The 25868-nt window shown below is 49.2% G+C and overlaps 1 protein-coding gene across 2 annotated transcripts in view; it reads right to left on the bottom strand.

Moving 5' to 3' along the window:
- The window catches only part of LOC142575227 (solute carrier family 2, facilitated glucose transporter member 1-like), a 101188-nt gene that overhangs the window by 36166 nt on the left and 39154 nt on the right, over positions 1-25868 (bottom strand). The window contains exon 1 of one of the 2 annotated variants that reach the window (XM_075684385.1): positions 15292-15394. The exons of the other annotated variant lie outside the window; for it this stretch is intronic. Coding sequence (XP_075540500.1) covers positions 15292-15363 — 72 coding nt within the window. The 5' untranslated portion in view covers positions 15364-15394. Of the gene's footprint in view, positions 1-15291; positions 15395-25868 lie in introns of those variants that run through there. 2 annotated transcript variants of the gene reach the window in all.

Raw genomic sequence — 25868 nt, 5'->3', positions numbered from 1 at the left:
CGGCCCACAAAGCTATGAAGGCCCTCTTGCCTTTCTTGAGAGCGACTGACCTATGTGAACGCCTTTGACTCGCGCAGGCCCTCCGCGTGCGTGCGCGAAACTCACCGCTGCTTTCCTCGCCCTCCCCTCCCACTTATCTTTCTATTCCCTCTTTCCCGTCTCCCAGAGTAGGGTAGACAACCAGACGCATTTCTGGCTAGCATCCCTGCCTTCTCTCTTTATTTCCCCCACCTCCTCCTACGCAGATTGCACGTGTGCGAGCCTGCCTTGAAATACCACCAAATGAGCGACCAGATAAGTCTGCCAGGCTGAGTGTTCTGGGACCCCGTAACTACTGCAGCAGCAGTAGTAACCTATTTTTATGTTCACTGCAGGACGAAGGCCTCTCCTAATTATCTCCAATTAACCCTTTCCTGCGTGACTACACACCAGCTATGAGATTCTTGCGCCACAACCAGCACTGACTCAACACATACGCTAAACCCCTCCAAGATTACATGCTGTAGGAGTACAGACACCTATGCGAAATTCCTATATGGGCACGCGCAGCGGCCTGGCTAGACCGCCCTTAGCTACCGAGACACTGTCGCCAGTCTGCACGACTAATCGCCGCAGGAGCATGCTATAGCTTCCTGAGCCACGGGTCTGGTGCTAGCGTCGTCACTTGCCACCGGAAACGCCCGGTGTCAGCGCACTGGCCAGCTACTCATGGCACCCTGCACGGTGATGTGACTACTAAAGTATCGTGCAACGCAACGTTACAGGTTATTCTCATCGCCAGACCAGCTTCGCTGCCAAACGCAGTGCGTGCCACCGCTACCGAATAGGGCGCCTCTGCGGCGTAAGCGGCGCACAAGGCGACCGGGACCGGAGGCCGCCTTCTATGGGCCCCACGCGCGTAACCTCCTCAGCGGCGGCGGCAGCAGTCGCCGTCTGGTGCGCCGCTAAGTGGCCACGATTCTTTCTCCGCTCGCACTCTCAAATGGCCGCCACCGCTCTCTCGTTGGCGTGTAAGCGCCGTCTCGCCCAAAACCGTACAGTATGGCGAAAGCTACGCGGCCTGGAGGGACATTCGAGCAAGAAGCAGCGCGGAGTTTAGCCAGCGATTAGACTCCCTAGATCCATTACAACATACAATTGAATATTTGCACTGTCGTCTGCTTCTCTACTGGAGGACAAAATTGCACGGCGTGCGCAGGAACTCCCGGAGTTGGCGCCTTCGCTCGGGTGACGCTAGCTCTGCAGCCTCCACAGCACTGCATGCTTTAGTAAGACTGCGTAAGCTCGAGCTCTACGGGCGCGCGCTCTCTCTCTCTCTTGGCTGCTGCCGCAACCATTTAACGAGGAACGGGGGGGAGAACAGACTTGCAACAGCGCGCCAGACGATACAACGTCACGAGGTGTACGTACGTAAACTGAGTCGGAAAAGCAATCAGTCAAACAAGAACGCGTAACTTGCGTTCAGCACAAGCTGCCCCTCATCGCCTCCTAGCTGTGCTCTAGCGGACGAAATGACGTACGGGGCGACGAAGTTGCGCTCGTGCAACGTCTTGAAAAAGAAAAAAAAAAATACTACGAGGAAGAGTATCAAAGAAAGAAAAGAAGGAACAGGAAAAAACTCTACGGACGCGTCCAGTCCGACTCATCAGCTGCGCGTGTCATTTGCAGTAGCTTGAACTGTGGCCACCTCTATGCGCTACAAGACGCTTTGACGCGCTGAAGCGCAACCATTTCGGTACACGATTCGACGTCCTTCAATTACTCAGCTGGCTTTCGCAATAACTTGCCGACGCCAATTACAGAAGTAATTATAGCTTGTGCTGCGTGAGAGCAACCGCGTAGAAGGGCAGCAACATCTGCGGAAGACACTACGACTGCGGCGTATCGTGCACTTGCGCGATAAGGCCGGTCTATAGCAGGACGAGATTTACCTTCAGCACGCCCAAAGTTTCAGTCATGCTTCACATCTTACTGCGCCAGAGAGTGAGATAGGCTTTAGTGAAGAAAAGGGGGCAGAGCGATCGGCTTGAGCTAGTGTGCTCGCATCTGAGTCTCTGCATAATGCCCATAAAGCTCACTACTCGGTAACAGGAACTAACAAAGCTCTGTTATCAAATGGTCCATGATATAAAGAACATTAATACTCGCCTAATTTTCGCATCAATTATGTAAATTGTCAGGCGATGAAAGTCCACCTTATACAAGAAGTGATGTTATAGCATGTCTTAAGGATAGCCATGTCTAGCATGTCACTTCAGTTAAACTGTAGGTGATAACAGGTTAGGCCTGTTTGTTTTCGAAAGTTCTTTCACAATTCCCCGTCTGCGTAATACTTTAACACGGCGCAATAGCAAATTAAATATTTTTTTGTGCCGAAATCCCTTTGGCATTACAGCTTTCGTTCTTCAGTTGGCTGCGCGGCAATACTATTCGTTAATTTTGAGGATGTTTCGACGTTAAGACGCTACAGATGTACTGTCACTGAAAGCTGGCTGACTTCGCTCCGCAGTTCCGTGCGGTCATTCTTGGCCGTATTTGATTCCACAGTAGGATCGACGGCAAACGCGTGCAGACAATGACGCAGTAATCACGAATGCCCGACAGCAATGTACTCCATAGCGTGTGTTGTTTTTCTCGCTAGGGCTAATCCAAGCATTTATCTCATGACACGTCACTGATTTCACCTCGCAGCCATGGCAGCCTGAGGAGACAGATATCAGTGCCTCCGCGTACGGCCCAACTGCATACTCTCGGTCACTGATAAGGCTGGTCGAGGCATGCCCGCAACAACAAATATCATCCTTCGATTTCTGACAGAGCAGTGTATAGGAAAATATCAAGACCACCTATAACAAATATATCTGGTGACTTTCGGTGAACCTCCCAGAAAAAAATTGATTGAACTTTATATAATGTAATCGAAGGTAACAAAATGGGCCTGCTCTCGTTGTAAGGACGCCGTCGCCTTCTTAGGACAAACAATTTGGCGTACACAAGATCTATAGCACGCGGTTCCTGAAAGGGAAATCCCGTACGCTGTTCTGAGTGACAGCGCAAGCTTGCTAGCGTGCCGCTCGCGCTTGGCCCCTTACAGTTGCAGCTGAACGACACGGCGATCGATCTGCTACACATTCACCTATCATATGCGTCCACATCCGTCCTCGGTCACAGCACAGCGCGTGTCATTTCCGTGATGGCGCAAGTGACGAGGGACCACGGAATGCAAGCGCCGCCACACAAAAGGCGCGTACGTTGACCGAACGTACAGAGTACGGAGACGTGTGGTGCATACGTACATGTATACATTACCCAAGCAATGCTGCTGCCACGCGAACGCCCAGGAAGAAAACAAGCTGCTTTATCTCTTTGCCAAAGTGCTCAGGGAGTCTTCTTTTTTTATGTTTGCCGTTCTACACACGAGGCTTTTCTATCTGCGCCAACGGCTCGCTTTCTTTCCCCCCCCCCCCCCCCCCCGCGCGTGCGACGAGCCAAAGAGCAAATTCAAGAGTCACTGTCGTCCAGCGGTCGCAAAGTTCCCAGGATCTGACGCCCTCGCGACAAGCGCAGCGCGAAGTACACGAGACCGAGGTGATTTCGCCCTTGGCCACTAAACAGTACCACCACCCGACCACTACAAAAGGCTGGCGCACACAGAAATGGAAACAAAGAAAAAAAAACGAAAACAGACGTGTTCATTCGCAAGCACTCGAAAGGCAATCTTATACGCTGATGTTGACGGAGGAGCTTTTGTGCAGAGCGCTATGGCACTGACACAGCTCTGGATGCGTTGTGTTTTATGAGAATCCTACATCCTTTGGGGAAGATAGCCGCTGCTGGGCTTCAACCACACGAAGGAGTAAGATTACAAAAATAACTTGTGTGGAACGACAGTGTGGAGGCCGATGCGCGGCAGATAAAAGATAAAAGCCACCTGGTTCCCTTTGCGGCGATATACTACAATTGGGCAGATGGCAAGCTTTTCCTTCAGAGCAAGAGCAAGAGAGCGACAAGCAAAGGAAAGACAGGGAGGTTAATCAGAGACTATCTCCAGTTGGCTGCACTATGCCGGGGAGGGGAAAAGGGATGCGACAGATTAGAGAAAAAGGATATGAAAAGATGAAAAAGCCTTACACAATACAGAACTGTTTTCGTGGGCGCTGTAACAAAGTCTGCGGAGGCGTTGCATAGTTTTACAGAGTGTCAACGTCCCACTATAACATTCTACATCAAACAGTGCACAGTCACAATTTGTCATAACTTGTCACACATTCCGGTGTCTTAAATAATGCAGCAGTACCTCCATAGTGGCTCGCGCTGATGTTCGTGTAGGCAATTTTCCAAGACCGTTGTTTTCCGTGAGTGGGCGCTTGTCCAGTTGTTCTATAGCGTGGCCGAGAGGGCTTCGCTTTGCGGGTTGAAACGAGCACAACCGCAAAGAAGGTGCGCGATCGTTTTGCTGCATCCGCAGGAGTCACAAAGTGGGCTACACTTTCCGTTCCGATAAGAAAGGAGTATGCATTTTAACATGCTACTGCAAGCCATAGACGGACTAGAACAGTGCAGTCACTTCGTGGAAGGTCGGACAGAATACGGAGCTGTAAATTAGGGCCGAGGGTATGAAAGCGAGCACTTGTGATGTCGAATTCATCTTTGCCTTCAAAATCGAGAAATAGCTGTGGCACTCATAAGCACACAACCGTAGTCTTTGTGAAAACTTTCGTAGCCATTCCGCGACTGTTAAGATCTTTGTTTCCTGAAAAATTTGTGTATATAGCAAACCGGAATCTCGCGCGGTTAACCTCCTTGACTTCCCCGCCCCGTTTCTCTCTCTCTCTCTCTCTCTCTCTCTCTCTCTAGATTTAATATGAATGGCGATGACATCAAGCCGTAAGTTTAATTTGTGTAAACAGGAGCTGCTGCGAATCTCCTTATTCCATAATGTCCCTTCCCTCAAAACTCCACCTCGACTCAAGACAGCGGATGACAGCGCCGTCCCTATACAGAATTTGTCACTGCGCCACTGCGCTTCATTGATACTCCGCCCATTCTTGAGAAGCTTAGCACCTTCTTCGGACGAAGGGTAGCTCTGAGCTGAACTCGGTTGAGTGGAGGGAACGCTTCTTAAGTCTTTGAGCACGAAAGTCATACTAGAAAAGAAAAAAAAAGAACGTCGACGTGCTGCGACATTGGAATATGCTAAAGACCGCTTGGTGTGTTCAAATGATCCACCGCCCTCTATAACGACGTTCCTCAAAAGTACCTACACAAATTGAGGCTCTCAAAGTGTGGCCGATTATTGTTATATGCACAAAACTAATAATAACAACAAACCTAATACGCAGCGTCGTCGAAACGCATTGTGATTATCCGCATGCACGTCATGAAGGGGAAATTCTACGGCAGTAGCTCAGACAACTAAGCGAGACCAATTCGCCTTGGAATAAAGCGAAGGAGAAACGGGGATACAAAGGCAAGGTCACACGGAACAAAGAGCGGCGCCCAGCACGTTTGTTCTTTGCATGATCGGCGTCCGATATCCTTGCGATTTGTCCTAATGCAAACCCACTTCCACAGCGCCTCGTTCGCGCACCTTAGAAAGCCTCTTCGGTCAGCTTCGAGCAGACAGCGAGACGCGCCTTCGAGCCAGTCGTTGGAGACGTAGCAATTTAGCGTAATCGTGTGTCGCAAGACCGCAATAAACGCCGCGCAGTCCGGCGGTTTTCGACGCCACGACTACATTGCCACATACCCTCGCAATCGCTCCGCAAGCGCTGGCACCATTGAATGCACTACGCTGTGCAGCGCTCTGGCACAGCAAGGGCTGGCATCAGCTAGTCTGAAAGTCCATTTTATAAAGCAGTCAGCGCAAAATAATTATTCCAGGTTATCCCGTTCGGCAGATCTGGCTAATAACAGCGGCTCTGGGTTCTCACGAAAACATGTTAACCTCCAGCGCGAACAGTGTCGCGAACTCCGCGAATCTGCAGCGCTGCACAGTCGTGTCCGCGTGATAAGACCGCACCGAGGTTTCCTCGGTTCAAAAATTCGTGTACTCCCGCAAGGCCAAAAATCGTAATGCTATAGCAGCAGCTCGTTGCATCTGCGCGCTGTTCACTGCGGCTAGCGTGAGAGGTGATGGCAGTGGCGCCGCCAACATTTGTATACACAAAGCCCCAGGCGTACATTCATCGTGTACGTGCATTCCCGGCGGCTGGCTATGCAGCTGTGGCGTCCTTCCTCGTTCCGCCAGTCCCTGCACCCCGCAAGCGTCATCCAGTTCCCCCTAAACGCTTTGCGTCGACGCAATAACGTCACGTGGACGCTCGTCGCGCCAGACACCACGACCACCGTCGCGCGATGGCGCGTTCTTCTGAGCGAGGAAAAAAGGAGGCAAATACACCAGTTCTCGATTACGCGTCTGTGTAACGACAGACGCAACCTTATTCGACTAGCAACGGAAAAACTCCGTTAAGCGCACCGGTACAAGCGAAAATGGTGCAGGGGCGTTTCTCCGTTAAAGAAAAGGAGCACTCCTCTCGAGGCAGCCATGCAGAGATGAAGAGCTTCATCACATTTGTGTGACAGCCACCTTACGCATAGAGTTCTTTAGTTGCTGCCCCGACTTTGACATATTTGCATTCTTTCTCCTAAAGTCATGGAAGAGTTACACAGGAAGTAGTGCACTGCAAACAGTGGCAATATTTTCAATAAATTAGCTTTGCAAGTCTTGTGACGACATCACGACCATAATAAGTTAACATAGACGTTACGTAGTTTGTGATAATTATTTAAGCAAGAACACAAAAGTATTAGACGTTTCTTCATATGAACGCTCATAAAGCTAGTTTAATCTGCATGGAAGTTCACTTATTGCATATATGCAATTATTCTATTGTTCACTGCATAGATAATTAACGATCCTGTGTCGCAGCCGAGACATAGCTCTTGCCACATTTAACATGGCTCATTATGCTCTTCCTATAGCTTCTTATTATGCTTCTCATTATGCTCATTCATTCTCTCATTATGCTCTTCCTATAGCTAACTATTTCACCTGCATTAAACCACAAAACCTTCAAGAAATATAGATTCCTTACTTTTGTGGCTTAGATAACGATAATCTTTCACTGCTAATGTAACTTGTTTATGGTACATCTTGGCTATATTACTCATAAAATATTTTGTTTTTCGAGATACAGCAGCACCAAGTTTCCAGGTGCGAGCGCTCTTTACACACACACACACACACACACACACACACAAAAAGTCAGCCAGTTCTCTCGCCTCCCAAGGGAAATAAAATTCACCATATAAGAATGCATTTTCATGTGCCTTTTTGGTTTCTCTGTTGGCTGCAGTTAATATTCAGCCTAAGCGAGTATAATCTTGCTACGTTAAACCTTAGTGGGAAACATCCCAGTACAATGCAAATGCAATGGAAATTCGCCGCAGACTAAGTCCAGTGACTATTCATTATCTATCCAATAAGAAAATGACACAATGATACTAGCTCCGATGCACATTCAATAGATTCATGATGGCGACTTTTCATGACTGTTCATCATCATCATCATCATCATCATCATCGTCGTCGTCGTCGTCATCATCATCATTTATTATTCCCTTAAGGGCCCCATGTGGGGTATTACGTAAGGAACATCTGTTCAACAGATGTTCCATGAAATACCACTGGAATTTCCACAATTTCGTTGTTGGTGGTGGCACAAAATATCAACGGAAAATCGATGGATTTGCAGCAACATTCCTTGTAAGGGTGATATGTCTATCCAACTAAACAGGAGAATGTAACCATACCTTGTCCATACTAAGGTGTACCGGGAAATTCTTGCGCTCTTCTTTTATACTTCACTTGTTAGCCCGAAAGGACAAATTCCGTCACGAATGAGGCCTGTTTGCCTCTTAGGCACACCTGGCTGTTTACCTGTTTCTCAGTACGACTTCCACCATTTTCTGAGTCAAAAATGATACCATGGCTTCATGCGCCTGACGATGGCGCAAGAAGCTACATGCACACTAGTGCAGTCCTTGAAGTACACCGGCCTGGGTGTCCGTTCACAGTCCTGCCATCCTCCCGCGCGCACGAAGCGCTCCCTCCCTCCCACTTTCTAGACGCCATTTGCCTCACTACCTGTGTAGGTAGCAAATCGGACGTTCGTCTGGTCGACCTGCCTGCCTTGCTTCTGCTTGCTTTCTCTCTCTCTCCTTTTCCTCACAGAAAGAGCGTGCCAAATGCTACAGGCACGAGGACGGTGCCGCGCCTGAGATGCCCGAGGTGGTCACACTTCGATAAGTTCCCAACTCACCCCATCTATAAACTTTAAAAGTAATAGCCCGTAAATACTAAACCCAAGAGCCGTCATTGCCCACGCGAGCGTGCGTGATCTAGGTGAAGTATTACAACGGCGTATTTCGTGGTCTCTCCGATGCAAAACCTTCCGAAACCTCTCAGCTTCAGAAGCATCTATTTGAACGATTGAATCGATTAGCACATGTGTAAAGATGCGAAAACATCAGACCATAAACTTTCTTGCACTACAGCATATAGCCCATTTGCGGGCACCCAAATGCCCCGTTTCCTCGATGTGCCGCCCTTTACCCAGTGGCAGGTACCACAAGGGCAAGTGCGAATGCATACAGCGGACGAGCGCGTTTAGTCAAAAGAATATTTGGCTTCCCCTTGGCTGGCACGGATGTGTTAAATTGGCATCAATTATTGACCCATTCTCTGACGCTTCAGCACGGTGGCGCTTTCGAGAAGAAAACAGCCAGTGTTTTCTGCACCGGCATTATTGGAGCTTGCGCACATTGCACACAGCTTATGTTAGCCTATAACGCGCATCTGTAAATGTCTGTATAGTTCAGCGCAGCGTGAAGACGTCTCTAAACTGCACGAGTTTCCAGTATTTATATCACACGAATGTTCTTATCTGACCTCTATACATCTGGTCCCGTAGCCATAAAAAAGTACTATCGTATAAACAGCAGGTGCCAGCTCATCGTCATGCCGTACATATTATAGCGACAGCAGCTGACCAATGGCAAACGGCCCTAATGATCGAAATAACGGGTTTGTGAATTCGGCTTCTGATTTATTTTCCACAGCAGCTGCACTTTCGCGTGACTACGGTTCCTGGTTTCACTCCCGGACACGGCAGTTTCACTTCGATGGAGACGGCATGCGAAAACTAACTAGATCGCGCAATGATATTTCGCGGTAAGGAAACCCAGGTCGTCCTACTTAATCCAGACACCTCGATTACAGCGGCCGCCACGGCGAGATGCAGTTGTGAAATGCTATAGTCAGGCACTCTATCAGTCAACCGATAAATCAATGTAACTATAAACTGTCTGACTTCGCTTTCTACTGTCCTCGGAACACATGCCATCAGAGCAGCCTTTGTCTGGCGTGCATATTACATCTTGTGAAATCGAAATGAACGTCTTTAACTACTGAGCTACACACGACAGCGCCGCATAGCTGGGATTAAAGTACAACTCTAAAGCCTAAAAATCTACCTGTCAAGAGGGAAAGCAACTTTATTATTTATTTTTATTATTTATTTATTTATTTAAGACAGGCCATAGTAAGGCTTAGCGCTGTAGTTGTTCGCATGTGTTAAGCGATGACTTGCATGCACTTGGAAGCCCACGCTACTAGGAATCCAAAGTAAAGATGTAAGGACGATAGAGGGAAATACAATGCGAATAAAATTTGACAGTTCAACCCTTTTATTCACGCACGCTGTTGGAAGGAATTTTGAACCACCGAGGAAAAGTAACTACGTATTGGCTTGATTGGTCTGCGTACATGTGTCTCTTAGATAGACGACATGTAATCTGACACCTCTCGTTTGCTCAACTTGCGATGCATTGATCGGGTGCGAAGCTTAACTTCTTCGAACCTTGCGTTCGGCTAATGTTTGCACCAAGCCGATCGTATACCAACCCAACCAACTCACGATCATCAGCTGGTGTCATCCGTTCTACGCACTAATCGTTTTAAGTATATCTTTTCACGGACAGTCAACCAGTGAAATGCATTGTCATCTAATTGTTTTCGGCATGTGGCATTTTGGATTTTGCCATTTTCATTTTGATAGACGTGTTTTATGTGCTGACGAGTGAATAACAGCACAGGTAAATGCCTTATTTTACCTATCATTATGCAATATAATGCGATGCCTTCAAAATTTTGGGCTTTACTGATAAGCTCAATAAGGTGTTTCAGTGGTTGCAGCGTAGTTTTCCCTTATTAGAATTTTGTATCCTTGCCTACTGTATAATGTATCGATCGTATTAATTGTTCTTTTATCTTTTAGTGTCCTTGACTCCATGCTTGCTATTCGGACATTAGAATGTAGTAAATAAACATATAAAACCTTAAAGTTGTCAGTCAATAGTATAAATGAATTCCCAAAGAAGATTCAGTACCCCGCTCTGGTAAATCTTCCACATGCGTCTTACAGGCGTTGCACTAATTAAGCACTCACCAACCAAGTGTAATACCCAACCAGGCGGATTTCGGCTACCTTGACAGTGAGTATAGGTAATTGCCTCGCTTGTTTCTGGTTATAGGTGAACGTTAGTCAGACTCGTTACTTCTCTTTTTCTCACTTTTTATTTAAGCTAGCTGTCTTTTTTCTTCCTTGAAGCGCCCTCGAAGACTGCGCGATTCATTGACAAACGACTTCTTTTTCCCCTGTATATTCTTTGTCGCTTCTTCTCAGTCGGCTCCTCTTGAGTCAGCCAGGGCTAACAACTTCTTGATGAATTCAGGCAAGGTTGCAGACACTCGACCTCTACCGGCGGACTCTTTACCAACGCCTTGAAGGCTCTGGAAGGGCGCGCACTCACTTACACCCACTCCACGGCGAGAAAACCTGCGCTCATCAGCGCTTCGAAAATTGCCTCAAGCAAACAGGCGTAATGGCCTAGCCAAACACCCTTGCGCACACAATACTTGTGGGTTTTTGCTGATGTTTAAGCACGCACTGCTTGGCGCTAAAAGGTAAGACAAAGTTCAAACGCCAGCCACTCCCCGCCATTTCGTGATAATGCCCTCTGACCACGAGAGCGATAGAGGCTTTCAGAGTGTAATGACCCGCGAGAAGACTCCGAGTTCGTGCTCGGCGTAGGCACTGCAACGCATAACTAGCCCGGTAATTCACGCACACGCTAAACCGAGTGCCGCGCCTTGCCTTTGCAGGCGTGTAGGTGTTCGAAATAACCCGCGAACTCCTCAATGTTATACCGGCTGTGTGCACACGAGCGTATCAGATCACCTATGGGCGCGTGGATGCGACTTTGTTTCGCCTTGGATCATCTGGCTCTACGTGCGGCGGCTTCTACTTCGCCCGTCGTCGACGTTCGACAGCTCTCGTTAGCGCACGCTAATACCGATAGTCCTCAGACTTAGCGCGCGCAGTGATCCCTACAGCTCAAGAGACGGCCCAACACAAAAAGTCAAACCAATAATCAAACCGAACATGTTATACAGGCTTCCACTCTATAATCTCTCATCGTTACACTCCAAGCCAGACAGTTCTCCTTCGCTCCAGAAGCGGTTAAACTCGAAGCCCTTGTAATGGACAGCCGCCTGCGATAGTATCAAAGGCGATCTGGGCAAAACGAAAAAATGAAGGAAAAGGCCTCAGCGCCGCACACCTTTTCACTGTTCGTCAGAGGCGATCGTTCGGTGCAGTGCAACCACTGCATTCACGCGGCCGCCGAGAGGCGCGTTCTTTTCCTCGCCCTTCCTTCTAGGAGCCGCTGTCGTCCCGGCGCAGAGTGATCAGATTCGTGGCTTCGAAGCGCGTTGAACTGGGCGCTCCGTGATACTTTGTTCCGCCGGCCTATAGCCGCGCCGCTGCAGGCAACCCTTTCAATCATGCGTGCCCAACGCGAGGGAGTCCGGCTCCCCCGTCACACACGCTCTCGAGCCCGAGTATGGGGCAACGTGGCCAAGGGCACATCGCCGCAAACGGAATGACCTCGGCTTCAAAGGACCATTTATTTCTTCCACTCATGCCCCCACGGGGCACACGCGTCTCGAGAAGTGGTGGCGCAGTCGCAGCCGGTTCATCCGATTGGTGCTCCGATTGCGCGCACACACGCAGCACGAGATTCGTTAGGATTTGCGCAGACTTGATTTTGAATAGCGCTCATCACCCTATCTAATGCACGTGCACCACCCCGACCAGTGCCGCTGCACTGGGCGCCTTCTCGTACGGCCGCGCACGTCGCTGGACGACGAGGCGTGCCGCGTGGTGCTATCGCGAGATGCTTCTCGAAATTAACATGCGGTAAGGCAGGATTCGCGCTACTGGCTTAACTACCGCAGCTTGCGTATGACGTAACGTCATCGAATGTTTGAGCCAATTAGAAAACGTGACCTGGGCGCCACAACGGCAGTTGCATCTGATACTTGTGTCATGCCTCGCAGTCTGAATAGAATTGACGATCGGGTTCCGACCGTTACTCTGATGGTGCCCACGTCGCAACATGCCTGGCAGCACTGCATGCATGGCACCCTCCCTGTACGTGCACTCTCGCCTAAAGATATGCATCACCCGTCCGTATGCTAAGATGGAGTGGCGTCGGATGCTTTGTGGAGGTACAATAGACAAATATTTAAATACACCTGTATACACGCGGCAGTGTAGGAGCAGTTAGCCGGCAACTTGGACGCAGTAATCATCGTATTCTCCCTCTGCACTGCACGGGTAAAAATAGCAGCTAAATAAAAAAAAATCGGTGTTGTTGAGCACGCGATTTCTGACATGCTTAGATTAGCAACTGCTTTCTTTTCGACAGCCTATTTAGACAACCATAAGCGCATATTGCTTACGCTTCCGTCACGTCTAAGTCATGGCGCAGTCGAAGTGCCACATCGCGAAGAGCCTGCGGAAGCACATTCCATGCGTCGGTGTTCGACAGAGCAAGTGGGCATGTGAGAAAAAAAAAAGAAAAAAAAACATTTCTCGCTCTCCTCTCCCGCGTGGAAAACGGAACACGAAAAACTCACCAATAATAAAACCACACTAAGATCAGCACGACGTGTCTGCGCGCAAGTTGTGCATAGCCTAATTTCTCATGTTCTCTTTTTAAGCCCGCCTACAAGCTGGTTGCTGACAGATGCATAGGCTATAAGCCACATAAACAATGTAGCAAAGCCTCTGCGATGGCCACACCATTGAAAATTTTGGTCAGCTGGAGAATTCTGCCACCTAACTTGATAGTTTTCGACCAAGAAGAATCCATAATATATATCGCATCAAAAAGGCAAGTTGGGCCAGTTGATTGGGATTCATAGTGGTTCGTTACAGCGCAATACAAGACAAGGACACAAGAAGGTATAAAAACGACGACACGGGAAAATGGGAAAATGGGAAAATGTACTGTCAAACATGTGAACAGGTACATAACTTGCGCTAAGCAGGTTGTGTATACCATTCCATTATCTTGCGGTTGAGAGTACGTGGGACAAACGAAGCGATGTGTGAATGTTCGACTTCGTGAGCATGAGCTACCTCTTCAAGGGGTTGCGCCACTTCACCTCCCGGAGCATTGCAAGTCGCGCAGTTGTCGCCCCGATTAAAAAACAAAAAAAAGCTAGTGTCATTTTTAAACACGCAAGCCAATTAAGGGAAATCGCCGAGGCTCACAATATAAAGATTAGGGCCGAAGCGTGCATCAGCGAACCGTCTATCACTCTTCATGACAAGGAATTGCGTTACCTATGTCAATTTTGATCATGCGCCAGATTGCCACAGTTGCCTCGATGCATCTCTGTGCCTCGCGAATGTCATGGTTATAAACTGGCGCCTATATATGTGTTATACATATCTTCAATAATATGTCAGTTGAGAGGAACAGCGCCGTGTCGCCGTTTTTATACGTTCTTGTGTCCTTGCGCTGTAACAAACCACCATAATATATATCTATAGAATACAATAAGTTCCGCCCCTTTCCTTTAGCTGTTGCTTTGTCAACAGCACAGCGGATATTTATCATAATCTCAGCCGTCGTGCAGCGCGACGAAAGCTTGCACCATGATTCCTTCCATCATTCAAGTCCAATAAATAATTGCGTCATGTGCTCGCGCAACCAGAAGAAAGGCAAATTCATGATAGCTCTAGTAGCGGGCTGCAATCTTTTTCTGTAAGTTCTTGTGTACGTCACACATGTATTGCCTTATAAGGCAATACATGAAGAATGACGATATATCGTCATTCGTCGTCCAGGTTTCACAACTGTTTTGAATGTGTTTACCTCCGGCAGGCTTCACTTTTCCTCTCAGGGCACCGAACCGAACAGGAAAGCTATTCTCATTCGACAAAGTTGCCTCCTGTTTCCTCAGCGCCGATTCTTCAGTTCCTCTTGGCTTACGTCATTTGCGCAATAAATTGGGCAACATTAAATGAGCATTGAAACTACTGCGCCCACTCCGCAGCCGAATGTTCCCATAATCGCCGTTTTGCCATTCATCTCGTGCAGTGCTCCATCGGACGCAGCCTGCAAAGATACTCGCCTGTTTTCTCTAGAAAAGAAAAAAAAAAACTTCAGCTCCTTATTAGCAGTGGAAAGAATGAGTGGAGACTGAGGTACCGCCATCCTTCCAGGATAAGGCGCGTTTATCTTGCTCAAGTCAAGCGGCGTCTTTTCTCTTCACTCATAGGACTTTGCCGGAATCGCAGAGTTACCGGCCAAACGAACGTGAAGTGTAATGTCAGGTAATCCCACTGTGTGGGCACAACGTAAGCTTCTCAAGAACTCCGCGGAATGTCAGAAACGCGAAGACGCACGCATACCTTCACCCTCTTCCTCTCTCTCAAGGGAAAAACCGAGATGTCTGGGAAATGCCGACAGCGAGAGAAATCGAAATTTTCCGTTTGTAAATAAAAACAGCCAGCAGAATATGAGAGACATCGTGAACGGTTTGGACCACGCGCTACGAAATTTAGTTCGCGTAACCCCCTCTTGTCACCGGCCATCCTTACGGCTATCGCCCTCTTATCTTGCTTTGGCTAATCGTGAATGCTCCCAAGAATCTGCAAATCACGACGCGCCCGTAGATTTAAGACTACTTTCGTGAGTTGGGCTGCATTTCCTTATAGGCTAATCAATGCCGGTATGGCGAGGCACGAAAGCGAATGGGCGAATGCACGTGGGCGACCGAATCGACGACCGGTGGGCGCGAGTAGCGGTGATGCCTTCGCGCACACGGCGAGCGTCTTCACGAGGGTCACGTGCGAAGGCGTTGGCGCTCACCTTTTTCCGCTTGCCGTTGGTTGTTGCTGCCGTGGTGTCTATGACGGCGAGTTGTCCTTTCGTGGTACTCATGGCGAGCCGAGTGTGCGCGTGCGCTCACGCGCCGGGGCTTTAATAGACGGGCGGGGAAAGGACGCTCCTTCTCGCTGGTCGAACGGGTCTTCTGCTGACGCGCCACGTTTGAATGTCGTCGCCGTCTTCGCGACTGCCGCGAATGCGCGCTAACATGCCCACGGCTTACGTAAGAAACGTCCGCCGTCACTCGTACACGCTCGACGGTGGATCATATTCGGACGCGGTCTATGCAAGTTAATAATCGGCGCGACCGAAGCCGTCACGGCCCCAGCGGGGGGTATATGCGTGTCATGGAACTGCCAGACGATGCTTGTAAGTATACGCCGCGTTTGGGGTGGTTATCGAAGCTCCTTCGACTTCGGTATGACCACTGCTGCCATGGTTATGAAACCTACTGGGCGGAGAAGGAGGCGAGGGTCCAACGAAGGCCACCATTGCCCCAGCAGGAACGATTCTGTCCTGGACGGCTACCGCTACGGCTATAGCTTGGCACGCGCGCCCCCCGCATTCGATGCGTCTTTCTATCCGAGAGAGGTGCACAAAGCCGTGCCTTCCAGAGGATACCTCTCTGTCAATGCGGTGCTTCGTGGATCACACGTTGTGCTGAAGCCGTGGTTCCTTGCGCAACAGTGTGCGTCGTCTTCCTCACGACAAAAGCGGTGAAATGATTCACAGTGAAAGCGCTACATTGTTGCTCTAGTTCTTTTGCAGAGAAAAAAGAAAACTGCAGTTCCACAGTGGACAACGAAAACCACTGGACTTGCGCGAAGGCTCCCTAGGCAGAAATATGGCCGGATCTGGACTTGGCGTAATGTGTAGTAGACAGGCACATAGCGCACATAGCACGGCTACGACGTAGCTATTGACACTATGTAGTCTAATATAGCCTGCAGCGTGGCTATATTGTAGCGCGGATATAGCGTGGCGTGACATAGCATGGCCACATGTCGTGGTTCCAGCTGCACATAGCGATACCTTGAAAACCCTGGATTTAGATTAACATATCTGGTTCGTATAGCTGTTTATTTGGTTGCACACAATAAGCATATTGAATAGTTAGTTTTACAGCCAATACAACATTAGTGAGTCAGAATATAGAGAATAAGAAAGATTGTCTCAGTAGACGTTAAATTAAAAAAAAATAAGTCACTAAAACGTTGCGATTACTGTAAGAAATTGCAAGAGTATAAGTGAGATTATCACTTCCTTTATTATTTATATATTGAATCCAAGTCGAGATCCTGAAATATAGGCGCGAGCCGTAAGTTCACATGAAAACCAATTCTTTCCTCTTCATTGCCAGAAACCTGTCCACTCCAAGCATCTCATCAACTTTAGCAGCGACATCATGATCAAAGTGAAAAATTGAAAATGAAAGGCTGGTCCCGCATACCTGAGCTCACGCGTTGGCGATGACTTAATCTCGTTGTCAATTTGTGGCATCACAACGTCCGGCTTTTAGACTTTTTTCTACCCACCGCCAGGCACTCAATCTATCACACCTTGAAGCCGTAGGTGACGAACGTGTTCTTTCGTCCTTACAGCCGTTGCGCGCGGGTTCTATTATTCGTCCAGGTACTTGTCCAACCATGTATGCAATTGTTGCCGCAAGAAAAATGTCAGCACGAGGCGTCATCGGGCTCCCCGGAGTAGCGCGACGTTCCGATCTCCGATCTGTGCTCTTTGATATATAGGTGCAGGTTTTGCTCATGCAGAAGGTAGCTGATTTTACTACTCTACATCAATAGACTACAGGGAACAGAATTAGAGGAAGGAGAAGAAGTTTGGTTCGGCACAGTCGCACTGCTGTCTCGCTCCCTAGTGTTTTTGCATTTTTTCGACGTTTTATCAAATAGATTGGTCGAAGACGTCGGACGACTCGCCAAGGTACCTTCCCTACCGGAGGCCGGGGGGGCCTTCGCCTCCCGTCGCTTCGATAGGAGCCTGCAGAAGAGCCTGATTTGGTAGCGGCGAGAGCTCCGTCATGACTACGCCTGACCTGACACCAGGCCAGAGGCCACCGACTGACCCTGAGAGCAACGGTGACTGTAAGCGATACAAGGCTACAGAAACAGACGACGAGTCTACGCTTATTGACGATTGTGACATCACAGATCTGGACGATGAAGGCTTCAGGCTTGTGCGTCACCGCAAGAAGAGGACCATCGGAATCCCAGTGATTATTACCCCTGCCACAGAAGGAGCCATCCTGAAAAAACTAAATCGCATTGTTCTGTCTACAGAAATTGAAAAAATTCTTGGCGCATCGCCAGTTAGGAGCCGATTTACTGCTCAGGGAACCCTGCTTCTAGATGTACAGACAGAAGAGCATGTGAATTCCCTTCTCAGCTGCAAGTCAATCTCAGGGACTGCAATCTCAGCACGAGTGCCCAATTCGTACCTGCAAAACACGTGCATTATTAGAGGAGTACCGAAGTGGTACACTGACGAGGAACTGTTGGTATACCTAAAGCCACAAAGTGTTTACCATGCAAGGAGAGTCACGTGACGCGTTCAAATTTCCGAATACGATTGGGAGTCCAGGCGAACCAGCTCCGTGGTTCTTACGTTCGCTCCAAATACAGACCGTCCAGAGAAGATCAAAATGGGCTTCACAAGACACGAGACCATTGACTACGTTGAGACACCACCTCGGTGCTTCAAGTGTCAGTGCTATGGACATGTGGCCAAGTACTGCCGTGGTGAGCAGCGGTGTAAGAGATGTGGAGGACCGCACGATTTCAAAACGTGCGCATGCAGCGAGAACTTTCTATGTGCAAACTGCAGCTAGTTATAGCAAGTGTCCTACGCGGGCAGCGGCAATCATCATCATCATCATCATCATCATCATTTATTGACCCTTAAGGACTCTTTTCAGGGTATTACATAAAGGGGGGGGGGGGCAAAAGCATCAAGAAACACTATGGTCATTATTATACAATGGTTAACTAATTAGTACAACGGTAAACAAAACTTGGTATACATGCTAGTAGACGACGGGCAGTAAAGCGTAAGAAAACGTTTATCTTGGGGCAAACAGGAAAGGATGAGAAAAATACGACGAAGAAAAAGACAAACTCAGAGAGTCAGACGAAATCAAATGGAGCTCAAAGAGTGAAACTGATTTTCCAAGCCTGAAGCCTTCTTCAGGAATCCAGGACACAGTGGTGCCATCGCTCAGTGGACCGGCTAAAGCAGTCAAATCAATGAACAGAGGCCCCGTCGACGAGAAGACTGCTGAACAACCGGAGCAGCGAAGTTATGTGTCTGCACTGCAGCGACCCCAATCGCGTTGCGATGAATCGCGTTGCGATGCCGGCGAGCTCGATGAAGGAAATGCTCGAAGTAGTCCTGGCTCTCGAGTCGGTGAGTCTAAGCTCTGCCTCTTATTAAAGCACCTAGCAATATGGATGCGGTCAGGACACAATGTTCACCATCTCGTCCACAGGTGCCACTTATTATGCAATGTAACTGTGCGGGTCTTGCGCGCCATTTACCTGAACTGTCGCTTTTCTTACGCAATATGCCTGTGCCAAGTTCCAAGTTCAAAGTTCCAAGTTCCAGATCAATTTCTGGTTATGTCGCACATGGAAACCAAAGTATTCCGACATTTCCGAACGGAAGCGCCATGCTATATGTGAGACGTGAAATACCACATTACGTTCTACTAGTTCAAGACCTTTGCAGCAGTGCTTTGGAAGTCACTGCTGTACAAGTGCGGCTGGGAAACCGAAGCCTCAGCGTGGCCTCCGTATATGTGAGCTCTCGCCTGAAGGTCTCGATGGGAGAAATTATAAGAGACCTCTGCAGCCGCTGCCCAGCTCCAAGGATTATATGTGGGGACTTTAACGCGCACCATACTCTCTGGGGCGACAAGGCGACTGATGCACGTGGAAAGCAAATTGTTAGTACTTTAAACACCCAGGGACTCTGCGTGGCGAATGACAAACAGCCAACGTTTTTTTTCGACCACTGGCCTTTTACAGTGTCATTGACTTGACGTTACATTCAACGGACATCCTCGCATCATCAATGACTAGCAAAGATATAATGGGGAGTGATCATTTTCCTGTCTTCGTTAACAGTGCTGGATATAGAACCAACGGCCGAAGATCCTGTCCTGTGACGCATTGGGATACGTACAGGGACGGCCTAAGCGAATCATCTGGAGACCTGTTCGCGGACATGCTACGTAGCAAGAGATTGGCTACCGCTGAGCTGAAGCTACCCGACCACTTCCCCGCTCCGGATCTAAAGCTCAAAAATCTATGCGCTGCCCGTAGAAGAGCGGAACGGAGGCTGATGAGGACGAAGGGCGACCCACCAACGAAGACTATATATAACAGGATTAACGCAGTGATTCGACGTTATACAAGGAAACTAAGAAGAGATCAATGGGCATCATTTTGTGCAAGCCTATCGGTCTTCAAGCCAGTTTCAAGGATATGGTGGGTCGTTAATAACCTTGCTGGAAATTTTCGACCAAACAAGCCATTTGAAGCCCTAGCATTGAAGTTAGGCAAGACACTCGCTTGTCTTGCGAATTCCTTCTCTGAAATTTACTCTTCCGGCAGGCCAGCCGGCACAACCAACCCGCCTCCGCCGCAATCGTCGTCTCTAATGGGATGCTCCTTTCACACTCAGAGAGCTGGAACTAGCTATGAGCAGCCTCCGACGTCGCTGTGCGGTGGGACCTGACCTTAACGGTAATCAGATGCTGAGTAACCTACCGGTTGAAAGACGACGTGATTTGCTGGCATTTTTTAACCAAGTCTGGGCCAGTGGGGCTATCCCACATTTATGGAAGCTAGCACGGGTAGTCCCGGTTCTGAAGCCTGGAAAGAATCCTGCAGCTCTGGACTCGTACAGACCGGTATCACTGACCTCGTGTGCAGCGAAGCTAATGGAGAAGATGGCGTGCACAAGACTCGCTTGGTATGTCGAGCAGGGTCGAAAGCTACCATCGTGCATGACTGTATTTCGGCAGCGTCTAAGTGCTCAAGACAATGTGCTGGACCTGCTAAGCCACATAGAACATTACAGTGCGGATGGCCTGTCGACACTTGCTGTTTTCATGGATGTTTCTAAGGCTTACGACTACGTGTCTCAAAGGGCCATCATCAGCCAGTTACAAGTTATAGGCGTCATAGGTCATCTCTTGCACTTCATACATACGTTCCTCACTGATCGTCGCATCAGAGTTCGTCTTGGTGACACTTTGAGCGATGAAATACGTATATTTCGCGGCGTGCCACAGGGGAGTGTTTTATCTCCCCTACTATTTAACATTGCCATGAGTAGCCTCCCAAGAGTACTAAACCATCGAACACCAGTGAAGATATCTATACATGCCGATAATATCTGCATATGGGTCTCCGGCTACCAGCATCGCCGCCTCGCACGAATAGCCCAGGGAGCGGTAAAGGCCATTTAGGGCCACTTTGCAACGATTGGATTATCACTATCAGCAGAGAAATAATCATTCCTACTATTTCCTGGAGTGAAAAGGAAATCTACACGCTTGACGCTGAATTTGGACGGATACCAGATTCGACAAGTCACCAACGTCCGATTTCTGGGCGTTACCTTAGACCACAGGCTACTCTGGCGCCGCGGTGTTGACCACGTTGTGGCGTCATCGTCACCCGGGCTACATGTGCTCAAGCGAGTCGCTGGCATACGCTGGGGCAACCACCCGACGTCGACGCTACGGCTACATACAGCGTTGGTTACCAGTCGAATCCTGTATCAGCTACCTCTGATGTCACCCTCAGACAGCCAATACGAGCGCTTAGAAGCCATCCACAGAAAAGGTATCCGACTTTGCCTTGGAGTCCCTCAGCCAGCGTCAAACAAGAAAGTGCTCTACGAAGTTGAGTCACGCCCTCTACGACTTCAGGCTTCCCAGGCTCTCATGATCCAGCTACTACGATTGAGTGAGTCTACGCCTGGTAGAGCCCTCTTGCGACGTATAGGTAACACACCGCGCTCACATTTTTATGCAGCATTGAACACGCTTCGCGTATTAGGATTGCACTGCTCGAGACAGAGGGAAAGGATAGAACCACCCTGGACATTCGAGGACATCACATGCAACTTAAGTGTACCACGATTGCAATCAAAGAGCTGCATTCTATCTGCAGAAGCCAAGTCATTAGTCCTGGAACACCTGAACACGACTTACCCGAATCACCTACAAGTATACACAGATGGCTCTGTCAAGGCAGACGAAGACCGCTGCGCAGCTGCCATTCTATATTCCCTCTCTAAGATATACGTGGTCTGGCCGTCTGGACTGCATAGCCTCGTCGACAGCTGTGGAAGGCGTAGCAATAGCTTCTGCTCTGCGCAAACTAAAGACTTTTCCTCCGCAGAATGTGATTGTCCTTACGGACTCAAAGGCCGCATTACAACAAGCATACCGTGGTTTACCATCCATCAAGTTCCCACGCAAATCACTAGCCATCGTGAAAGAACTCAACAACAAAGGCTTCACAGTAAAGTTTCAGTGGATTCCCTCCCACATTGGTATCTCAGGAAACGAAAAAGCCGATGCGCTTGCATACGCACCGCTCTATCATACTCCCAAAATCAAGGCTCCAAAGAGTAATCAAGTGCAAAAATCTGACATTCGAAATCATTTTGCGTCGCTTTGGGTTCCACCGCATATGCCCTGCGTAACCAAGATCATTGCACCGAGAGGAAGCCTCACTTCTATATCGAATAAGGACAGGATCTGCTAATACACCGGCCTGGTTATTTAAAACGGGACGAATCAATTCTCCGAGCTGTACGGCATGCAACGAAACAGGAGACATTGAGCACTTTTTGTGGTCCTGCCAGCAATTCCAAGATGAAAGAGACACTCTCCTGAAGAATCTGCAAAACAAGGACCTTCCGCATGCGCGCCTGCAACACCTTATATTTCCCGAGGGATAAGTTATAGCCCGCAAAGAAACTTCACGTCTCCTCATCGAATTCTTAAGAGAGACTGGTTTGATGGACATATGGTGAAACCCTTCAGCGGTATTGTGCGAGACGCTCGGGCGGAGCAATTGCCGGCCTTGATCGCCAGGCTAAACCCGCCTGTTGCTACAATTCACCACCACCACCACCACCACAACGCTCGACTGCAACGCATGGCTGCACTTAGAAGAGCACGTCATATCAGCATCTTCGTGAAAAGGAAGGTAAGGGCACAGGAGACGAAGCACGCTTCGCGTGCATGCCACAGGGCTTCAGGTGCCAGGCGCGCCTCGCTTGCAACACAGTGCTCTTAGAGTCAAAGGGCAAACACTGCAGGATTTCAAATGTCAACACTGCCGAGCCGCTCACGGTGAGCTAACCATGATATACGTGCCGGTCGCGATGTTTGAAGTTTGCAGTTTATTCACGTTACCACATCGGTACATTCCCAAATTGTACACAAGTGGAGTGTAGATGTTTCGAAGAAACCCCGTAAAGCTTCTCCTATAGCTCTGTCCGCCACCCTAAGAAGCATGTGCATGGAGGAAGGCTCGCCGTATACGTACTCCTGCGGGTGGCGGTAAGAACTATGGCACGTAACAGTGGGAATACTCTGGAGAATTTCACCTCTTGTGCGACACAATTATTTTGCCATTATTTCGAGGCGGGTCGCCCATGTATGCGTCTCACATGTCGCTGCAGGGATTAGCACCGCAAGCAATATGCGGAGGTCGTTAGCTTGGCTCCGACTCGATATCTTGCTTGGCTTGATGGACGAAGACGAAGTGACTGCGAGCCAGAACGCTATTTCTCTAACTCAGCTATTTTCGCCTGATTTCTGTGTATGCCGCAGGGGAACCGCCATGGGTTGCGGCACGGGTGCAAATTTACGTACCCGCGCCTCTACTGGCTGCTGGTGACTTCAGTGGTGGCTGCGTCTAGGAAGCGGACCGGCCTCCAGCGCCACCTACCGCGACGATACCAGTGTGTACTCCCGCAGCAGTGAGGACTTCTCCGATGACGACTTTCAGCTTGTGAGGAGCCGCAAAACGAAACGAGGAAACACCAGGGCATACTTTCTTCAAACACGTCTACTGTAGGACCAACTCGGAATACTGCACTTCAGTACGATTCTATTTGTGCCAGAACTCGCTACCGACAACCAGAGGCGACTCAACAGACAATCTGTTTCGGTGCTCCTTGAAGTGATGACGCCAAATCATGTCACCGACGTCAGAGTCAACACACGAAAAAAGGAGAACCATTCCACTCTGTGAAGATGGAATGATAGCGAAAGCACTTTGCTCTTCGTTTGAGAGCTTTGACTGTCGTCAGCTTTCGCTGCCATTCCATCTTCACAGAGTGGAATGATCCCCCCTATGTGGGCCGATCCCGAAGGTAGTGCAATGCAGGGCCGACTCGCGGCAAAGGTGAAGCAGGTGTTCAGCGCTCACCGGGCCGACCCCCGGCGGCGTTAAGCAGGCGTTAAGCACTCCCCATAGGTGGACCGATCCCGAAGGTAGTGCAATTCCGGGCCGACCCGCCGAAGAGGTGCAGTTAGTTCAAAGGCGTGTTACAGGTTCCCAAGCGCACAAAGGTATGTGTCATTGAGCTTGGACCCTTTCTGCACTATTACCAGGATCGGCCCACGTGGTTTTTTCTGTTGACGGACGCAGAAAAAACTACGGAAGGCTAGTCATATACAGCTTTCGCTGTAAAATGTCTTGGCTATTGACGTCGTACATGAGACTGCGCCGAACACTTTGAGCAAACTTACGGAACTTGGCGGCCTCAAGGTCCGCTCCAATATTCCTCTGGACAGTGACATCATTACTGGTGTCTCCATCTCCAGCGCTGACTTGAATATTCTAGTGAAGCAAGACGTTGATGGCTTCGCCATAACTCATGTGCCTCGACACGGCGCATCCCGCTATGTGAAGGTAACTTTCAAAGACGAATCTCTTCCCTCACACCTCAAGGCGGGTCACTTTAGACACACCGTGCGACCATTTATCCGAAGGCCACACCAATGCCGCAATTACATGAAGCTGGGACGCGTGAGCACTGTGTGCGAGAACACGAGAGTTTGCTTGCGCTGAGCAGAACCTCACGCTGTAGACTCCTGCGTGGCCACGGTTCTCAAATCCCCCCAATTGCATTGGGTTCCATGGTGCTAGCTCAAAGGACTGAACAGAAAAGAAGGAAAGTGAGGTCTTGAAGCACATGGCGAGAGACCATTCGTATAGTCGGGAAGCTGTTGCGGCCCTTAGAAGGCGACGCTCCCGACGCCGTCAGACTTCAAAGAACGCAGATGCCTCCGTGAAGAGCGCGCCAGCTCCGACAACTCCTCCTCGTCTGCCCCCTAGGCTTGGCGAAGTCGAGTCTAACTCTACAAGGCCGCGCCGGACAAGACCAATATTGAGGGTGTGTTTCAATTCTGGACGCCATCGGAGATAGTCTACGAAGACAGCTAAGGAGACAGCGAGACAGCTCTGAGGCCACGTAATGGAACACGTTTCTAGCCGTCTGGAAGACGTATGGAAGACACCTCTGCCACATGGCGCCACCTCGCGGTGACAAGAAAAAGTTGAGAAAAGCACACGTTATTGCTGCATTTTAAGTCTTTGCATCTGCAAACCTATGAAAAACACAATGCAGCTTACATTAAGGGCGTAGGATAGCGTGTCTACGTCTTCTGCGCAGACAACCTTCCTGTCGGCTTTCCAAGCATTCTGCTGAACCGCCATCTTGTTTAGACAGGAAAGTAGCCTGCATCGTTTTTGAATTCGATGCTGTCTTCGTGTAGCTGTCTACTTTGACGAAGTAACAATTAGAATTAGGCTTAAGATGGCCGCTGTCCACTTATCCGTCTACTTTGCCGTCTACGGCGAGTACTGGAACACAGCCTGAAGCTTGGCCCGCGCTACCAAAGTAACAGCCAACGCCACAGCCACCGCCACAGCCGATGCCACAGCCGATGCCAGATCTGGAGCCACAGTCACATCAAATGATACAGCACACCGCGGTTGAGTCCACAGCGCCGACTCTCGATAAATTGTCCGAAGACCGGCAAGTGGTTGTGATACTTCGGCCCCTCATAAATATCCTTCGTGTACTTTTCAGCAAGTTGCATACTCCGTCAGCTAGAAGTGAAGTGCTAGTGCTGGATGCTTTTAATCCCGTGCTTAATCCAGTGCAAGCCTCGAGTAAGCCCTATGGCTCACCCGCAGCCTCCTATTCGCGCAACGACCACAGGCCCTTTTGTCGTCCCAGATGTCATCAACTCAGGTCACCAACTATGGAACTTTGGTGTCACGGCGCTTCATTGCACACTTCCTTCCTCTTTGCTCCTTTCTATTCCCCTTTCCCATACCCCCTGTATAGTGTAGCAAAACGGACGCGCGTCAGGTTGACCTGCCTGTCTTTCCTCTCTTTGCTATCTCTCTCTCTCTTGCTTGGCGTGTTCTCTTCTACTGCCACATTATCTTAACATGACCTATAGGATTCAACTGTCCTTTCCTTCGCTTCAGTGCCTG

This window comes from Dermacentor variabilis, chromosome 3 (assembly GCF_050947875.1).
Source record: "Dermacentor variabilis isolate Ectoservices chromosome 3, ASM5094787v1, whole genome shotgun sequence".
NCBI lineage: Eukaryota > Metazoa > Arthropoda > Arachnida > Ixodida > Ixodidae > Dermacentor > Dermacentor variabilis.
The sequence above is the reverse complement of the archived record's forward strand: the minus strand, read 5'-3'. Positions and strand labels throughout refer to the sequence as shown.